The sequence below is a fragment of the Taurulus bubalis genome (assembly GCF_910589615.1).
Source record: "Taurulus bubalis genome assembly, chromosome: 18".
NCBI lineage: Eukaryota > Metazoa > Chordata > Actinopteri > Perciformes > Cottidae > Taurulus > Taurulus bubalis.
The window spans coordinates 12,892,107-12,908,628 of record NC_136606.1 but is presented as its reverse complement, the minus strand read 5'-3'; the positions used below and the strand labels follow the sequence as shown (position 1 = coordinate 12,908,628).

At 41.8% G+C, this 16,522-nt stretch overlaps 1 protein-coding gene across 3 annotated transcripts in view; it reads left to right on the top strand.

Moving 5' to 3' along the window:
* Positions 1-838: 838 nt before the first annotated feature.
* The window catches only part of relch (RAB11 binding and LisH domain, coiled-coil and HEAT repeat containing), a gene marked incomplete at its 5' end in the record, with an annotated part of 30,544 nt that continues 14,860 nt past the window's right edge, over positions 839-16,522 (top strand). Inside the window, 12 exons of one of the 3 annotated variants that reach the window (XM_079234555.1) lie at positions 839-1,292; positions 5,985-6,074; positions 8,854-8,925; positions 9,072-9,127; positions 9,265-9,378; positions 9,686-9,874; positions 10,392-10,486; positions 11,075-11,201; positions 11,363-11,514; positions 12,699-12,774; positions 12,851-12,946; positions 13,788-13,811. In XM_079234555.1, the coding sequence (XP_079090681.1) occupies positions 839-1,292; positions 5,985-6,074; positions 8,854-8,925; positions 9,072-9,127; positions 9,265-9,378; positions 9,686-9,874; positions 10,392-10,486; positions 11,075-11,201; positions 11,363-11,514; positions 12,699-12,774; positions 12,851-12,946; positions 13,788-13,811 (1,545 nt within the window). Of the gene's footprint in view, positions 1,293-5,984; positions 6,075-8,853; positions 8,926-9,071; positions 9,128-9,264; positions 9,379-9,685; positions 9,875-10,391; positions 10,487-11,074; positions 11,208-11,362; positions 11,515-12,698; positions 12,775-12,850; positions 12,947-13,787; positions 13,812-16,522 lie in introns of all 3 variants that reach the window. The other 2 variants (XM_079234553.1, XM_079234554.1) reach the window with 2 other exon arrangements.

Genomic DNA, 16,522 nt, shown 5'->3' with positions numbered 1-16,522 from the left:
CCCACTGGGCCAGCAGTTGTTTTTACAACAGTGACTTTAAAAAAGCACTTACATCTTTGGCCATGCAAAGACTATTACCTACTTATGTAACGTCACTGGAATCTGCCCACAAAGACGAGGGACGCTGGCTGAATGAATGAATAGGAGAACTATCTAAACTAAGTAACTACAGCCCATTCACCGGATGTAGAGTCCATTGTATCTTTCGTAGATGTCTGGAGAACGCGACAGACTTGTTGTGCGAAACAAGATCAACGTAATCTTTAAATGCGTCCCAGTACAAAACCAACCGTCCTTCTTTCTAAGAAGATTAGTACAAGCATTTCAGGCACCATGAGCATTCACTTCCTTGTTGTGACTATGACGTTTTACGTTGAAGTGTGTGCGTCGCAGCTTCTTCTTCTTCTTCTCTTTAGGTAGGGTTTATACTTTGCAACTGAATTGTGGGTACTGTAGTGAAATATTTTTCCAGCGAGCTTTCTTTTGTTTAGAAAAAATACGTTGAGTTTATTTATCAAACTAAATGTGTTACAGTGCAGTTTCACTGTAAACATGCTATTATCACAGCGTGTGGTTCTTTGATGACACATTAGCTAGCATAGGCTATCAGCTGTCAAATGTGCCCTGCCCAGTTTTCCTTTCTGTCTCGCCATTGTCCAATCATGTTCCACTATCCCATAAAAGAGGCGGGCTTTGGGTGAAATTTGGCTAATCACAGCGTCGCATTTTTCCCTCTTGTCAAAGCCACCTATGATCGCTAGCCCGATGTCCATTCAGGAAGAAGCGGGGCTGATTAGCTTAGCTAGCTTAGGTTGCTAAAAAACCTTATAGTGCAAAAATGGCGTCGGTCAACCCGTTCAATCTCAGCGACTCCGAGGAAGAGGCTGAACGGCGACCCAATGAAACAGTTGACACAGAGAGAAGTCCCAGTGACGGTGCGCCAGAGCCGTCGCCAGGTAACCCTTTCTCTCCACCTGCGGACGCCGAGCCCCCGACACTCCTGCTGTCCAGCAACCGGACGAGCCCCAGTGGCGGTGAGGGCTCGGTCTCGATCGCGGCCACCTCCGCTATGGCAGGCGCCACCGAGTCACGGATATCTGTGGACGGCATTGCTGCTCAGCTACTACGGGACCAGTACATCATAACGGCCCTGGAGTTTCACACAGAACTGTTGGAAGCAGGCAGAGAGCTGCCGAGGCTGAGGGATTATTTCTCTAACCCGGGCAACTTCGAGCGTCAGAGCGGCACTCCGCCTGCCAAAGATCAGGTACTTGGACCTGGAGGACCACTGAGTAAGTAACGTCGATTGCTCCCGGTGCTCGTAACGTAGCTGTCGGTTGGCTCTGTCTTTAATGCAGTGTTATGCTAACTCGCGTTATCTTAAAAACGCTAGAGTCGGAAGCCCCATAGATCACGAGATATCGCCATCCGCTTGCTGCACCTGTCCTCCTCCTGGTCGAGGGCCCGCGCGCAACAACACCAACAAGCGGGTTTCGAGGGTCAGCTGTGCTGCCTGACATTCAGACTACATCATCACAGCAATGCTATTATGCTCTATCACACTATCCAGCCGGACGAGATGGATGAGTGATGCAATGGCAGTCCTATAATAATGATGAGGAGGCATTGAGCTCTGCAGGGAAATGCCTCGTTCCCTTGTTATTTATGCCAGAGCGATGTCAGAGGTCACAGGGGAGGAAAACAGGCAACTGAAGAAGTGAAAGCTTGTACAACTTGCTTTTGCAATACTGTGTTGCACTATGCCAGTAAAGCACTTCATAATTTGAATTTAAGGCTGCAGCCAGTAGACATTTGGTGTCTCACAGGGCATGTTGGGCTCCATCCTGAACTTAGTTTGAACCTAAATCTTATTGCTTCAAGGAGAAGTGTTTATTTGTGGATGTGTTGCTTTGTAGCAGTTCTATCCTGCCAGGGACATCCTATTGATCAAGGGTGTATATCTGTAGCACCCTCATCCACTTACAGGTCTTCTGTATGGGAATAACCTGCAGTCTTATTTGGTGACAGAAGACTCTGGACACATTAACAAACATGCTATGCAAATTGTAACCATGGTGACAGCCCCAGCCACAAATAGATAAAGCCTGCCGTAAAGCAGCAGGAGTAGTATTACCGTGAACGTCAAGTGTTATTGACTGTTGCGCATGCTATCAGAGTCTATATGCAAAGTGAATTGAAAATGTTGTGTTTCCTGTCACAGTTTTAATATCCATGGTCTTTTTGGTAATTTATTTTGAGGATTTCTTCATCAATTCTAAGATTAAAATCAGGGTTTTAGATTCCGAATGGCTCACAATATTTACATGACACAGTACTGTATTTGTAATTTTTACTCTTTTGGTTCAGGATTAGCAACAAGGCCAGCTGATGCATTTCATTGTATAAACATTTGGCAGTTTTCCAGCAAAGGGAACCACAGCATATAAATAAATGCTGAAAGAGGGGGATCTGGTTTTGTAACTTGAAGATGTATTTTCTTTCATTTAGATGCAATAGCTATGCACTGCTGGTTTCTCAGGAGGCTGTTGTATAGTCCTGAGGTTAGCTTTAGCAGTTGCCAGTGGAAATTTATACTTGAATAGACTGACTTTTACTTTTTTAGAGACCACAGTATCAATCAAATTGTTTGTATGTTAGTTGCAACGGTCTGGTAGTTGTTTTACCATACAAACCATCCAAAAGTTTGGAGAGAAAAAAGTTGGATGATTATGCATGACAGGACTTGACGGCACCCCTGTTGTGTAGACAGAAAAAAAATAAGCAGCTGATGGAAGTTGTTGAGGGAGAAAGTGATGTCACTTTTCTTTCCAGCATAATCTGATATCCAAAGGCCTCACGTGATCACTGGAATGATAATGTTCCTCGTTATTGAAGGATGAGAGGGAGAGTTGTTGAGAAGGGAGGGATACTGATCGAATGCTTTCTGTTGTTGTTCGGCAGCCAATTTCCAATAGGATTTTTCCAACAGTAGCAACACATAGAATGCCTTGACGCCCTGCAAAAGAAACAACTTCTACCTTATATGCACTTATTTTGTCGGAATAAATTTGGCCTGCAGAATGTTCTGCTTTCAGAGGGCGTTGAATGGATGATTTGGGTTGCATATTATTGAATGGACCGTGTAACTCATTGTAAAATAGCATGGCATAATAACCTCACAATTAGGGGTTGAGAGCATGGTACAGAAATGAAGATAGTTTGCTTGGCTTGTTTATGCTTAGCCTGTAGTTCTCAGTGCATTGATAGCATTGTTCCGGTATTTGGTAAGGGTTCCGAGTCTTCTGCTAATCTGAAAGAATCCACACACTCGGGCACGGTTGGCTGTTGTTCATTGCAGTAAGCATGTGAACAAGCAGCATCATATCTGCAACTGTTGCTCTGAGGCACATGACACCGCAAGGCATCTCTCCCCACCTTGCTAATTTGCAAGCAAAGGAGCATGAATGGTTCTCTCTCCGCCCCTCATTGGCTAGTCAGCTCGTTGTTTGCTCTTTTGATACGAGGAGCTTTTGAGCAGGCAAGTCATTTAAATTGCCACGTGCAAGGTTGACGGTAAACTGTCACATTTTAAAAAGTTGGTGATGTTTGTCACGTAAGACAAACATCACCTAGTATGGGATCCCAGAAAGTGGCATGTCAGAACATGCATCCAAAAGTAAAGTAGTAGTTGCAGGCACCTACTATCTGCTACTTCAAAAAGGTAATATTGTAGCTTCACATAAGATGTTCCAGGCGAGGTTGTTTGTAACCACTATTCATGTGTTCTCGCCTGTTGCAAATCTGTGAAGTTGGAACAAAGGCAATCCAGGTCAAACACACCACCGTCAGCCTGTTGACACAATGCACCTCTTCCTTACTAGCACTGCCTATTAGCTCGCCCAATCTGAAATGCACTATTGGTCTGGGGGGGGTGAGAGAAGGCGAATAATGATATTTTTGGAGTGTTCACTTAGCTTCATTCTGGGCCAGCACAGATTGGCTGTCTGCCTTTTTATTAAACTGGTTTTGTGCATGTGAATGCAAGTGTTGTACGTGCATATTTCTTAGCAGGGGAGCAAATCACAATCTGGGTTTATTGTTGTTTGGTGCCTCTTTCATTGGGAATTGGCACAGCCTTCCAAATATTCCACGGAAACTATGTCACTGTGTAGTCACACCAATTTATCACCTGGTCTACTAACTATGGAATTAATATATGTGCAAACTATAGTCCAGTTCATCTACACGTAGGATTAGCTTGGTTTTAAACTAGAACTTTGCTCCAGGTGACAATCATGCCCAGTTTATACACAGGCTTAAACGTCCATATAGGTTTCTGTGGCTGGCTGCCTGTCCATCCTTTCAAATAAAATCCCATTGTTTCCCCCTCATTATATTTTCGAAATAGCTGACAGTCTTTCCAAAACATCCTTTCCATTAAAGGAGCTTGTTGGCCACCCTGTGACCATCCATCTTCTCTTTTTTTAAATGTATCTCTTTGTTCTCAAACTAAACTTTCCCTGCCACCAATTTATCTGCTTATTTATATACTTGCAAAAGTAGAAAAACAATCCTTCATCATGTTTGTATTTTCTCGTCCTTAAGCTGCAGTTAGCCCCCCAATTGTTTTTGTAAGATTAGTATTTTCTGGCTTTTGCCGGTTTAATTGCTGTGGCGATTTATATTCACACTCGTCCTATGAAGCAGCACAACAACAGCTGCAGGGGGAGGAGGTGTTTAGCAAAGCGACACACAGGCCCAGTGGTTAACACTGAGGCCTCACAGTTTCTACCTGCGTCGACGTGGTTTACTCCGGGTACTCCGGTATTCCCACTGTCACCTCACAGTAAGAGAGGCCCAGGTTTGATGCCTGATCCCGGGTTGGGCAGTCCTTCTGTGTGGAGTTTGCACGTTCTCCCCGTGGTATTGTGGGTTCACCTACTTAGGTTGTAGGTGTGAATGTGAGCGTGAATGGTTGTCTGTCTCTATATGTGCCCTGTGAAAAACTGGTGACCTGTCCTGGGTGAACCCTGCCTTTTTTTTTTTTTTTTTACAATTACAAGCCTACTATCTAAAATCAACAAACAATCGTGCGTGTGTGTCCTTCACTTTGAGCATTGTAGGCATGTTTCTCTCACACAGAGACATGCATACAAACACTCTATTATCCACTAATTTACAGTAATGAAAAGTGTGACATACATTTGAACATGTGACACACACACACACACACACACACACACACACACACACACATACACACACACACACACACACACACACACACACACACACACACACACACACACACACAGTGACCTTCCACTGTATCAGAGGTATCGGAGAACAAACAGTCCAATGATGCACTTGTTTCGAGGTGGAGGAAAACTAACACCATTGGCTGAGCTACCAGGCCAGCCTACCTCAGTGAAATAGGAGCACGAGTATGCTTATGCATCAGCTTCATCTGCTCTCCAAGTGAACAATACCTACTCAGGTTGGAGGTGGAATTGGGTGTTTCCATAAAGTAAAGGTCTTTGCAGAGTTAACGTTCCGTGATTGATTTGTTTCCCCACATGTGCAGTGACTCATATGTTTCTTGGCTAAAGTATAACCATCCTACATAGTCTTTGAAAGGTCTCTGCTTTTTGCTGAATTTAACGAAGTTTCCATCTGTTTGGTCGAAGAGTGGCCTATTGGTTAGTCACCATCACTTAACTAGAGCCAAGTGTTAGCATGCTTCCAGCCTGGTGGAGAGTCCTTAAGCAAAATGCTGGATCCCTACCGCAGTGTGGCTACTGTTGTGTAACTGACCCCTGACAGATACACAACAGAGGAGCACATATAAAGGAACATTTCTTCAGCATCAGTGCATTCTTGTCATATGTTTGAGCTCTGCGAGCTGCTTAACCATTGGGCTCGTCTAGTTGTGTGGATTGTATACTTGTCTCACTTATTGTCTCCGTCTATGTGTCTCCGTTCAGATCGAGCAGGCAGCATCAGCACCTTGGACTCTCTGGACTTTGCTCGTTACTCAGATGACGGCAACCGAGAGTCGGACGAGCGAGTGGCAGGTAAGATGAACCGTAGTGACAGAGCTCAGAGCAAGAAACCTGGCTTAACCACAAGGCATACAACAACAACAAAATCCGGAGAATAGGCATTGACAGAATGGGAGGGTGGTGTAGAAACAAAGACCTGCTGCATCAAAGCCTGTATAACGGTGATATCCGGGTAATCCAAGCCACCACACAATTGGAATATGGATTAATTGTGGTGTTGTCACAATGACACGGCTGTATAGGAGCTGCTTTCCCAGTGATAACCAAATAATGAGCACATGTGCTTTAAAACTTTTGATGTTCAAGTCCACATTAAACAAGAGTGTCTGTTTTTAGGGAGACTTAAATTAATTAACGGGCAGTGTTTTTCAAAACCGTAAGTCTTTGTCAACATGTCCCACTTCCAAAGCGCTGCATGTTTTTCTTTCTTGAACTAGGTTGAGGTGTTTCTGCCTCTGCGTCAGCTCACACCATTGAGTCAGCCTGTGGTATTTTTGGTACAGGACCTGTCTCAGAATTGTTTGAAATCACACCCCTCTTTCCCCCCTGCAGCTCTGTCGTGACACACCACTACACAGTTTTTTGCCATATACATTAACAGCTGAGTCTGATGCCGATGGCGCCTCATCACAAAGCGCTGGTTTTAAGAGCAGCTGCTTAGTTACGAGCAGCTTGTAACTTTTAACGTTAATGCAGGGGACACCGCGGTTTTACAGGGACTATTAGTATTCTGTTAACTTAATCCGCCTCCTGTTTCCATCTTTTCTATTATATAATCGGCAACATGAAAACATTACTTTTTTGCCCCCCAACATTATGCCATAGTCCAGGTGGTTAGTAATAATAACATCCTTTACCAGGTTTTTGTAGTCATCCACCCATTTGTTCAATAAGTGGTAGTCAATTAGTCCCGAACAGCCCCAATCCATAACTGCAGTATGGAATTGTGAAAAACTGTGGCATTTTTTATTATTAATGTTTTATTTTCTATTTGTTTTTTTTCCTTCTGTACTGTACATCAGTGCTAAGCATGAACATTAAACTGTCTTCCTGTATTGTAAAATGTTTTTTTTTACTTGTCTATGAATTATAGATGTCAGTAAATGTTATTTAATATGTATTGCATTATTAGAGTAGAAAAAAGGATAACATTTCATTAACAAGTTTATTAGGTGGATACACTTTAACTGTAAATGGGGAACTAGTTTGCTTGTGGTTTGGGGCTTTTAGCAGTCTATGAGAAGATACTGACATACGGTACATTAATGCATACAAAGGGCACATTTAAGACCATGCAGCAGAGATATTGGTTCCATGCTCCCAACTACATAATATGCATCTTTAAAAAAAAGACTATTATTCACCAAATTGGCACCTTCCCCTTCCTCTCGTCCCTCCTCACGACCCCCACTCTAATCCCTTCAAACTGTTCTTCCTGCCAAGATGCCTCCCCCCAGCTGTCTGACTCTGGGTTTTCTGGCTTTCTCCTGACGTTGATCAAACCCCAGTGACCGATACTGGACAAGTCACTCCATCCAGACTAGCTTTTTGCTTCTTTTTTTTTTTTTAAACCTTCTCCCCGTTATTCAGTTCTTGGTTTTCCATTTGTTGCGCTTGCATCCTGTGCACTCTTGATCTGCTGGACAGGTTAGGGATGATGGATTCAGAGTGGGTGAATTTGGCCATAAAAATCCAAATAATGTGTTGCTGGCATTTGTCTTTGCAAAAATATAATATTCTTAAAGTTATGGAAACTTAAAGTTGACTGGCATTAGAGAAAATTACTATTGTTGAGCATTCTTGCCTGCCTTTTGCACTTTTCATTCTGGTATGTTGAGTATGAAACCTGCAATACCTGTTGAGCCGCAATCCTGGACACTAGAGAGAGATTTGGGGACAGGATCACATGAGATGGCAGATTTTCAGTGCACAGCTATGCAACATAGTTTTCCTGCTCCATCGCTTCTTACTTTTTGCGTGTGTTTTTTTTAATCTAACGTGTCTCAGAATATTGTGTGTTCTCTTTCTTTCTTTAGTGTTAGTTTAAGTCCTTTTTTAAATTTCAATGTACAAATCAACAACGTTTTCCAAGTGCTGCCTCTGATTGTATAAGATGTCAGAAACAACTTGCTCAGGTTATTATGAATATGGTTGTTGTTGTTTTTTCTATTTTTATTTATTTATTTAGTATGGAAAACAAGTCTACAACGGTAACATCCCATGTTCTAAATGCCATTTTTATTATTTGGTTTTATACCTTAGATTGTTCATAGTTTGATAGCCTATTTGTAACAACCTGAGCAATGGCTGTCATTCGAGTGGCTTGAAACCAAATTATGAATTACTTGTTAGTAAGGTATTTGCCTGGAAAACATCCTTTGTCAGACAGCTCCTAGATTATCAAGGCTACATTTAAGTAGCTTGACTCGATTTGTTCACCTCAGCTACAATTGAAGTAACTTTGAACTCCCATTTTTGAAGTCGGTCACATCAATGCTGTTAACGGGAGGCAAACAAGGGCAGGAAACCTTCCCATTGAGATGTGTCTCAATGCATTACACACACTTGTTAAACAGACCATCATCGAGCCGGCTTTACCATGATCCTCTGCTGCATGCGTTCCTTAGACCCATGATTTGCATGTACCCTTTTTTGGTTGTTTTGTTTTATGACTCTTACAATCTTTTGTGTGGTTGTTTTGTTTTTCATGCCCATCTTTGTTTTATTTCTTTGTTCCCTGTCTTTGGTTGGATGCATTTCCTGTGTGTGTGTGTTGTCACTTCCTGTCCAGTGCTGGAGTTTGAACTACGGAAAGCAAAGGAGACCATTCAGGCTCTGCGCGCCAACTTGACTTACGCAGCAGGTGTGGCGTACTTTTAACTTCTTCTCCACCTGAACCCTCTTTTGTTACAGCTTTCCCTCTTTTATTTTTTTTTCTAAGAGAATTCCACTAGATGAATAACGCTCAGCATCCTTTCAAACTCATCTAAAATCTTCTCAATTTCTCAGAGAGCGAAGGTCCCTCTCAGGAGAGAAAAAACTTCAAGTCAAGTCCTGAAATCCAGGTGGGAAATCTTTAAGTGTTGAAAATTATGAGATTTATGAATTCCTTTCCTTTTCAAATGAATCAAGAGATGAAATGTGTTCCTTCAAACCCTTTGAGCGAGTCATTTTTACAGCTTCTCTTTCCTCTCTACCTCAGGAGCCTATACGCCCACTGGAGAAAAGAGCCTTAAACTTCCTTGTAAATGAATATTTATTAAAAAATGAACACAAACTCTCATCTATCACCTTCTCTGATGAAAATGATGATCAGGTAAAGATTCTTCTGGCTGAATGACAAATGTCTGAATGGAATAACAATGTTTTCTTGTAATTTATATGTCATTTATTTCTGACTGCTCTTAATACAAAGTATTTGTATGCCTATGGCAACATATGCGGTATCAGACTTGTGAGCATGTGGGCACTGGTCTATGAGCCGTGGTAGGGTCATGTGACCATAAATATATTCAACAACTGGGATCAGCTGTCTGCATGAATTCCTGCTTTGTCCGATGCAGAGGACACACACCCGTCCACCACACATTGTTTAATCATTTAGGTTTTTTATTTATTTGCAGGACTTTGAGTTGTGGGATGATGTCGGACTCAACATCCCAAAACCCCCCGACCTGTTACAACTCTACAGGAACTGTGGTACCCCTCTCCCTCCTCCTCGGGTCGATGTGTCAGTAGGGGTGGATTTTGGCGATCTTCCAGGAAACTGCATCACCCAAGATCCCCCAAAAAAGCCTGACCTCTCCCATCAGGTTGGTGTGTTTGTACATGTATGAGTCTAATTCAGGTGCATACAGTTCTTCATGAGTTGTCCCATCCGGCCATCAATGTAGGATGTTTGGCTTTTCTACAAAGAGTGAATCAGTCAGGTATTTTACCCTTTGGCTGCATCAAGAGCTCTGTGATCACAAAACTGTTGCTCTTCCAAAGCAGAGATAGGCACTTCCATTATCATGGACACACAGCCCTTTTTGTTCTCGTTCTTTAACTGAATATTGGCATGTCTTTGAGAGACATTGGCAGTTTCCCCGAAAGTTCAATTGCTTTGACTCGTAACAGCAAAGTACTGGAGGCTTGAATGATGATGATGATGATGATGATGAGGATGAAAAATGTAATTGTCCCTTCTACATTCACCTTTTTTCAGTAAAAGGATGTGGAACTAAATGAAAAAGTATTTGAATAACGTCTGAGCTATTACCAATTCATGAAGAGTTTTGACTAACTATAGAATGCAATGTCTGTAAAAATCTTGTTTTCCTTCTATAGCAGCAGACCGAAGTTGTCCAAGAGTTGGAATACCAGATAAGCCTCCTCAACAATGAGAAGCAGAGCCTAGCTGAGCAGATCAAGAAACTGCAGAGGTGTGTGCCTCAGTGCATGTTTGTGCTAATAATGTGCTTATATTATATAAAAGTGAATCAGTCAGAATGTAAAAATAAGACCAGGACACTGCAGAGAGTTGTGCTAAATGTCTTATATGTTCAGTGTTAGTATGCTGACACAGTTTCCTCTATATATAACAGTCATATGCTATTACAAGAGGAACATGTACCAATACCACGGTGAAACCACAACAACACCACAGGTGAAAAAAAGCATCCATGAAAATTTGGATATGTATTCAGCACTTCAGTACACATTATTACCGTAACTGTGACCAACACCGGCCATGAGGTAGAACCAGTATGGAAATTTCCCCGAAGCGTTGTACTGAATTACAGAGGAAACACTGTTCTGTTACATTAGTGGAATCTATTTTCATTCCATGTGGAATAAATACGATTCAGAAAGATTTGCTTTACCACAATCCCAAATTGTTGAGGTAACTGTTCTACCACTACTTTTGGATGGAAGACTTTTGTCTTGTTGACTCCCTTCTTCACTTATAAGAGTGATGTGGTGTTTTCTGACTGTCTCCTTTCACGTCTCCTTTCACCTAACCCGCACAGTGAGATTCAGACACTGAAGAGGACTGTCTCCTCCCCGCCTTCGGCCACTCTGGACCTGGGCTCCCAGAATACATCTCACCCTTCCTCGTCATCCACCACCACCACCACATCCTCCACTGACCCTCTCTCTGTGGTAGGTGGTTAATTTGAATATGTTATGAACAGACTTATGTTAATAGTACCAGTGTCCTGGAATGAAATACGTTTTTTTTTTTTTTGTTGCTGTAGTTTGACAGAGGCCCGATTATTTGACCCATTAATTCCAATTTATCCTCGTCTTACCCTCAGCCTCCTACAGATAACGGCCAGTATCTGGACATGCGGGGGGTTTCACAGCCTGAAACTAAACCGGACCTCTCCTCTACTCCTTCACAGCCTCACACACAGTCCCTTAACACGCTTAAGAAGCGGCCTCCTGTCCAGTTTGCTCAACCTAACCGGTGAGTCCTGAAAATCCTGTATATCGACAGATAGACACTAGAAGAACTGACAATTCTTGTGTAATGATGTATTTGTCGGTGTTGCTTGCACCAAAGTAAGAAAGTTAAATTACTTCCTCGAACTCAATCCATACAGGTTTTTCAGGTGGTACTTGAAATAGACTACAGAAAAAGATATTCAGTAGACTCTGCATCTACATGTCGGCTACGGCCTCACGCCCCTTCTCAGTGTAGTTACCCAATGTAACCACTAGACGGAGGTAGTGCTCAGTTTATGCAGCCACAATGGACAATTACAACAGATTGGCAGCCCTCTTGAGCACAAAGCAGCCCTGGTGGGGATTTCACTTTTGACTTTTGGTCAGGTACAAACTGTCCTTACCATAATCCCACCCATGCTGTAGTATATTAAGAGCACCGACATCTAGTGAATCATCTGGTGAATGGACTACTGTGGGGTTTTTTTTTTTATGTACCTTTTTTATATTTTCATATATTTCCCCTTTATCAGATCAATGTAGAGTCCTAAAAACTTAGCAGCAAAATACAGGTCACAGTGTTAACAAATCAATCGCTAAAAACGCCTTAATGTTTAAAGCTCCCACTGATCGGAATAATCTACCGGTAAATATTCGATCCATAGCATCTTTCCGCCTGTTTAAAAAGAAGAAAAAAAATGCTTCTTCCTATTATAGGATCAGTTGTGCATATCCATTACATCTGTATAATGATGTCTTATGGCTTCATTACTTAACGCTATCACTGACAGTAATGCTTTTCTATAACCTGAAAGAATGATCCAGATTGTGTATGTCTTATTATTTCATATTTATAATTATACTTTTTTTTGTTTAATTATCTTGTTGTTATTTAAGTTTTTGTGAAATGTTTTGTCTAATTGTGCTTGTATTGTATAATTGTCATTGAGGACCTCATGAAAACGAGATGGCACATCTCAAGGGGTTATTCCTAATAAAGAATGTCCACACTAATGTCTTCTAGCCAAACTCCATCTATCTTTAGGTTGTATTTGTTTTATTCCACTAAAAAACACAGCAGTGACATGGGAGAGTGGCCCCGCTAAGCTCTCTGGCTGGACGGCCCAGCACTCAATCATTCAGTGGTCAGGCCAGTCTCCATAGCTCAGTGACTGTTTTTTGCTCTTTTTGTTTGTGGTGTCGCAGAAAGTTATCCCCGGCCTTCCAGCAAGCCCTGCTGTCCTTCTGCAGAATGTGCTCCGACAGCCGCCTGGGAGCAGAGGTCAGCCCATTTTCATGCAGAAGAGTAATTGTATGACCTCGTACAGTACAGTACATAATGCCCCTCTCATTTCCAGGTGTCTCGTATAGCAGACAGCGAGGAGAGTGTGATGTTAATGCTGGGCCGCTGCCTCCCTCACATCGTCCCGAACGTCCTCCTTGCTAAACGAGAGGTAACCCAACTTCTGCCGCTGCTCTTCCTCTCCTGCACACCCTTCATTATTGTCATCATATCACAGGCTTCTGCACGATCCAATAGATACACATACTGCAGCAGGGCTAAGTAAGGTGGGAATTTAAGTGAAAGCTGTAGAGAGGACAGTCACCTTCAGCCTGTAAATAAATCCCATTCAAACTATGTCTTCATAGACGAGCAGCAAATCAATTCTTCGTCTTCAGTCAAACACCCTGAGCTTTGGGGATGAACACGGTGAAAGTTATTTTTCCCCCATTTTACCATCTGCTATTGAGAGGAAAATGTAGTGCTGTTTGCTTTGAAAGAACACCACCCTCTCCCTGGTTTGTGCCACAAGGCATTCCCAAAATCCAACTAACAATTGATGTAGTGTTTCAGACCATGGAGAGGCTTCCAGTGTTCTTGGCAGCGGCCTAGAAAGTGTGATTTCTGATTTGTTTATGCCGGTCATACTGAAGTATCAAATTGTATGTGCTAATGCTGCATTGAGCATCTTTCTGCTTGCTAACCCCGGATCTTTCTGTGTCTTTTGCCTGCCAGCTGTATGAATAAAGAGCTCATTCAGACATGTGCAGTGCCAATCATAGACTTTCATAACCTGCAACTACCCAGCTGACTTGTGTCTATCTATTGATTGGGAAATCAATCACCTCCGTTTATGATGGCGTTTGTTTTCACCAGTGTCGTCATCGTTTCTCCTCTGCTGTATTTGTCCCCCACTCATGTTTGCTGTCCTTTTTGCCTTCAATGGTTTTTATTTTTACTCTTCTCTTTTCGTCTCACTCATTCTCTCACTCTCATGCATGCCTCTCTTCTAGAGAATGGTTGCACATCTTTGCCAGGTGAGTCTTTCACGCACTCATCTGCATGGTTCCCACATGACCTATGGATCTAAAACATGTAATTTATGCACCTGCTCCTGTTGGCTACGTCTGCTGCTGCATTAATCTGGCCTGCCATAATATTTTTATTTATAAGCATTGTGCTTGCACTTGTTGTTATGCAGTCTTGCATTGTCTTAAAAAGGTATATGACAATGTAAATATACATTTAAAATATGAACTGATTTGCAAAGATGGCTTAAGGTATGCAGTTGTAGCCTAACAGTGGGCGGGTCAACTGTATGTGTCTTTGCTCCTTTTCTTATTGGTTCCCTGTCTGATTTATTTTGCTGTGGTGTTTGAGATTTTGGAGTGATTTTAATTAATCTTGCAACAATACATAGAACCTTATTAAAAGTAGCTTAATTATTGTGATGTATTTGTTTTCCTTACTAAATGTGAAACATAACTTGTTTTAAATACCTGTCAGGGAACATTTTAGCTTTGTCTGTCAAGAGCAAAATGTGAGTTATTATTTGTTTATGCCGTTAGAAGGAAAGGAGGTTTTAAAATGGATTACTCCCTCCAAGCTGTGATGCAGACACCTGCACAGGTGTTTCATCAAAAAAAAAAAAAAACTGCTTGCATGCAATCTGTGTCTGTGTGTTTCCACGTGTATACAAATGCTATGTGCTTGACTTTTGTGCAGTGTATTGAACCTAGATAAGACACAAAATAGAGTGTTTTGAAAGAGGTAAATCTGGTTGGATTAGTTTCCAGTCGGGCTGCTTTGCATATCACAGTGGTTATGTTGCTTTAGTCAAACTCTGACAGTTGGGGATAACTTAATCTCTTTGCAAAATCAGGATAAACAAACGGGGGGAGAGGATGACAAAGATTAAAACACAGAGCATTTAAGCCTCTGGGTCTGAGTGGTGTGGACTTTGTTCTATATCCGTTAAATTCAGCGACCGTGACATTGAACACACACACACACACACACACACACACACACACACACACACACACACACACACACACACACACACACACACACAGCTGCACACTTCCATCGTGTAACTTGAAGCTTTCCTACCACCACAAGCCTGGAGTGGAGGCACACCTTTAGTCTGAATGTGACACCCACTTAAGAACAAAAGGTGTTTGAGTTGAAACGGTGGAACGATGCATTAAAACTCTGCCTGCCACCTGGCTGTAATATCAGACACTGTAAATCATTAAACATTGTTTTTTCTTCAACATACTGTGTTGTACTGTAGACTAATGCAATATGATTGTATTTTCCTTTCCTTATGGTGGCAAAGGCTTGATTTGGGGTAATTCTTTACAGCACGGCTTTCTTTATCCAATTTAATATACAGTAACGGGTGTGTGTGGTGGTGAAGAGAGTAACTGTATCCTGTCAGGATTGACTTCCTTTTTCTACTGGCCAGATTACGTGTGATCTTTAACAAACTACTGGAAAGACAAAGAACATTGACAGTTTTATCAGGGCTGTTACGAGAATAAACATTAGGAGTTACGTTATAACTCGTGTCTTTGTACTCCAGCTAGGGTTTGTCTGATGATGCGGTAGAAGGTTAGAATGGATCATTGAAAAGAAAAGGCACCTGGAGGGCAGAAGCCGATGTAGGAGGTCACAAATAAAATATTAACGGCGCAACCTGCACAAACATCAGCTTACAATAGTGCATCAACTATCACTCACGAGTGCAATTAGATTGTAGGACTGTTGCAGCTCCAAAGGCTACTCATATAATCGTAATAAGCCCTTCGTGAAGCATACATGGTACAGAAATTGTGTCACCAAAAGGTACAGGCCGTCTTCCTCCTGGCGTTTTTTTAGATTTTTCTGTCGAGTCCTTTCACATAAATCTGTGCATTAAAACAGCAGTGATTGTAAGGCATAGTGATACTGCATATGTATGGACATTTACAAAGAGATGGTTTTCACTGTTTTTGGAAATTTCCTTTATATATATATATATATATTTATATTTTAATGTCAGGTGTTTTTTTTTTATTTGAATGGGAAAATTAATTACATTTTTGTAAGATTTAGAATGTGGAAATGAACAACATTTTGTTGCAGCACATAGTGGTCCTTGGACTGGAATGTGCAGTCGCTCTGCTTTTTGAAGTAAAGCATCAGGCCCCCTGGCCTCAGGGTCCTCTACCTGCCCACAATGTTTATCCAGGACCGGTCAGATGTTTGTCCCCGTGAAGGAGTCTTAACATCAGAAATACAGGAGTTCAAACAGAAATAGAACAGGATCAGCGTGTGCTGAATTTCTTTATTTATTTCTTTTATCAGGCCATGCTGTTAAGTCCTCAAAAATGTCTCTTGTGAAGATGTATGGTATTTTTTTAGAGGCCAGGCCAGGGTATTATTGAACGTGACAGTTCCATTTCTTACTTAGCTGGTTTTTGCCGCTTGAACGGATTTCACCCATATTGAACTTATCATGTAACCACTTAAAATGACCCACTGATACTTTAATGTCATATTTTTACTTTTTAAAAGATAGCCAACATGGCACAGACTTCCGAGGGCTGGTCCTCTATTTAGGGAGTGACTCATCACAGCCTGTCTTTACCCAAGCGTCTCTGTCAGGTCCATATGCCGGTCCAGCCTTGGGGTTTTACTCGTTCTTCTAAAAAATTGAAGTTTGTTGGAAAGAAAATAACGAAAAAAAACATATTTTTAACTC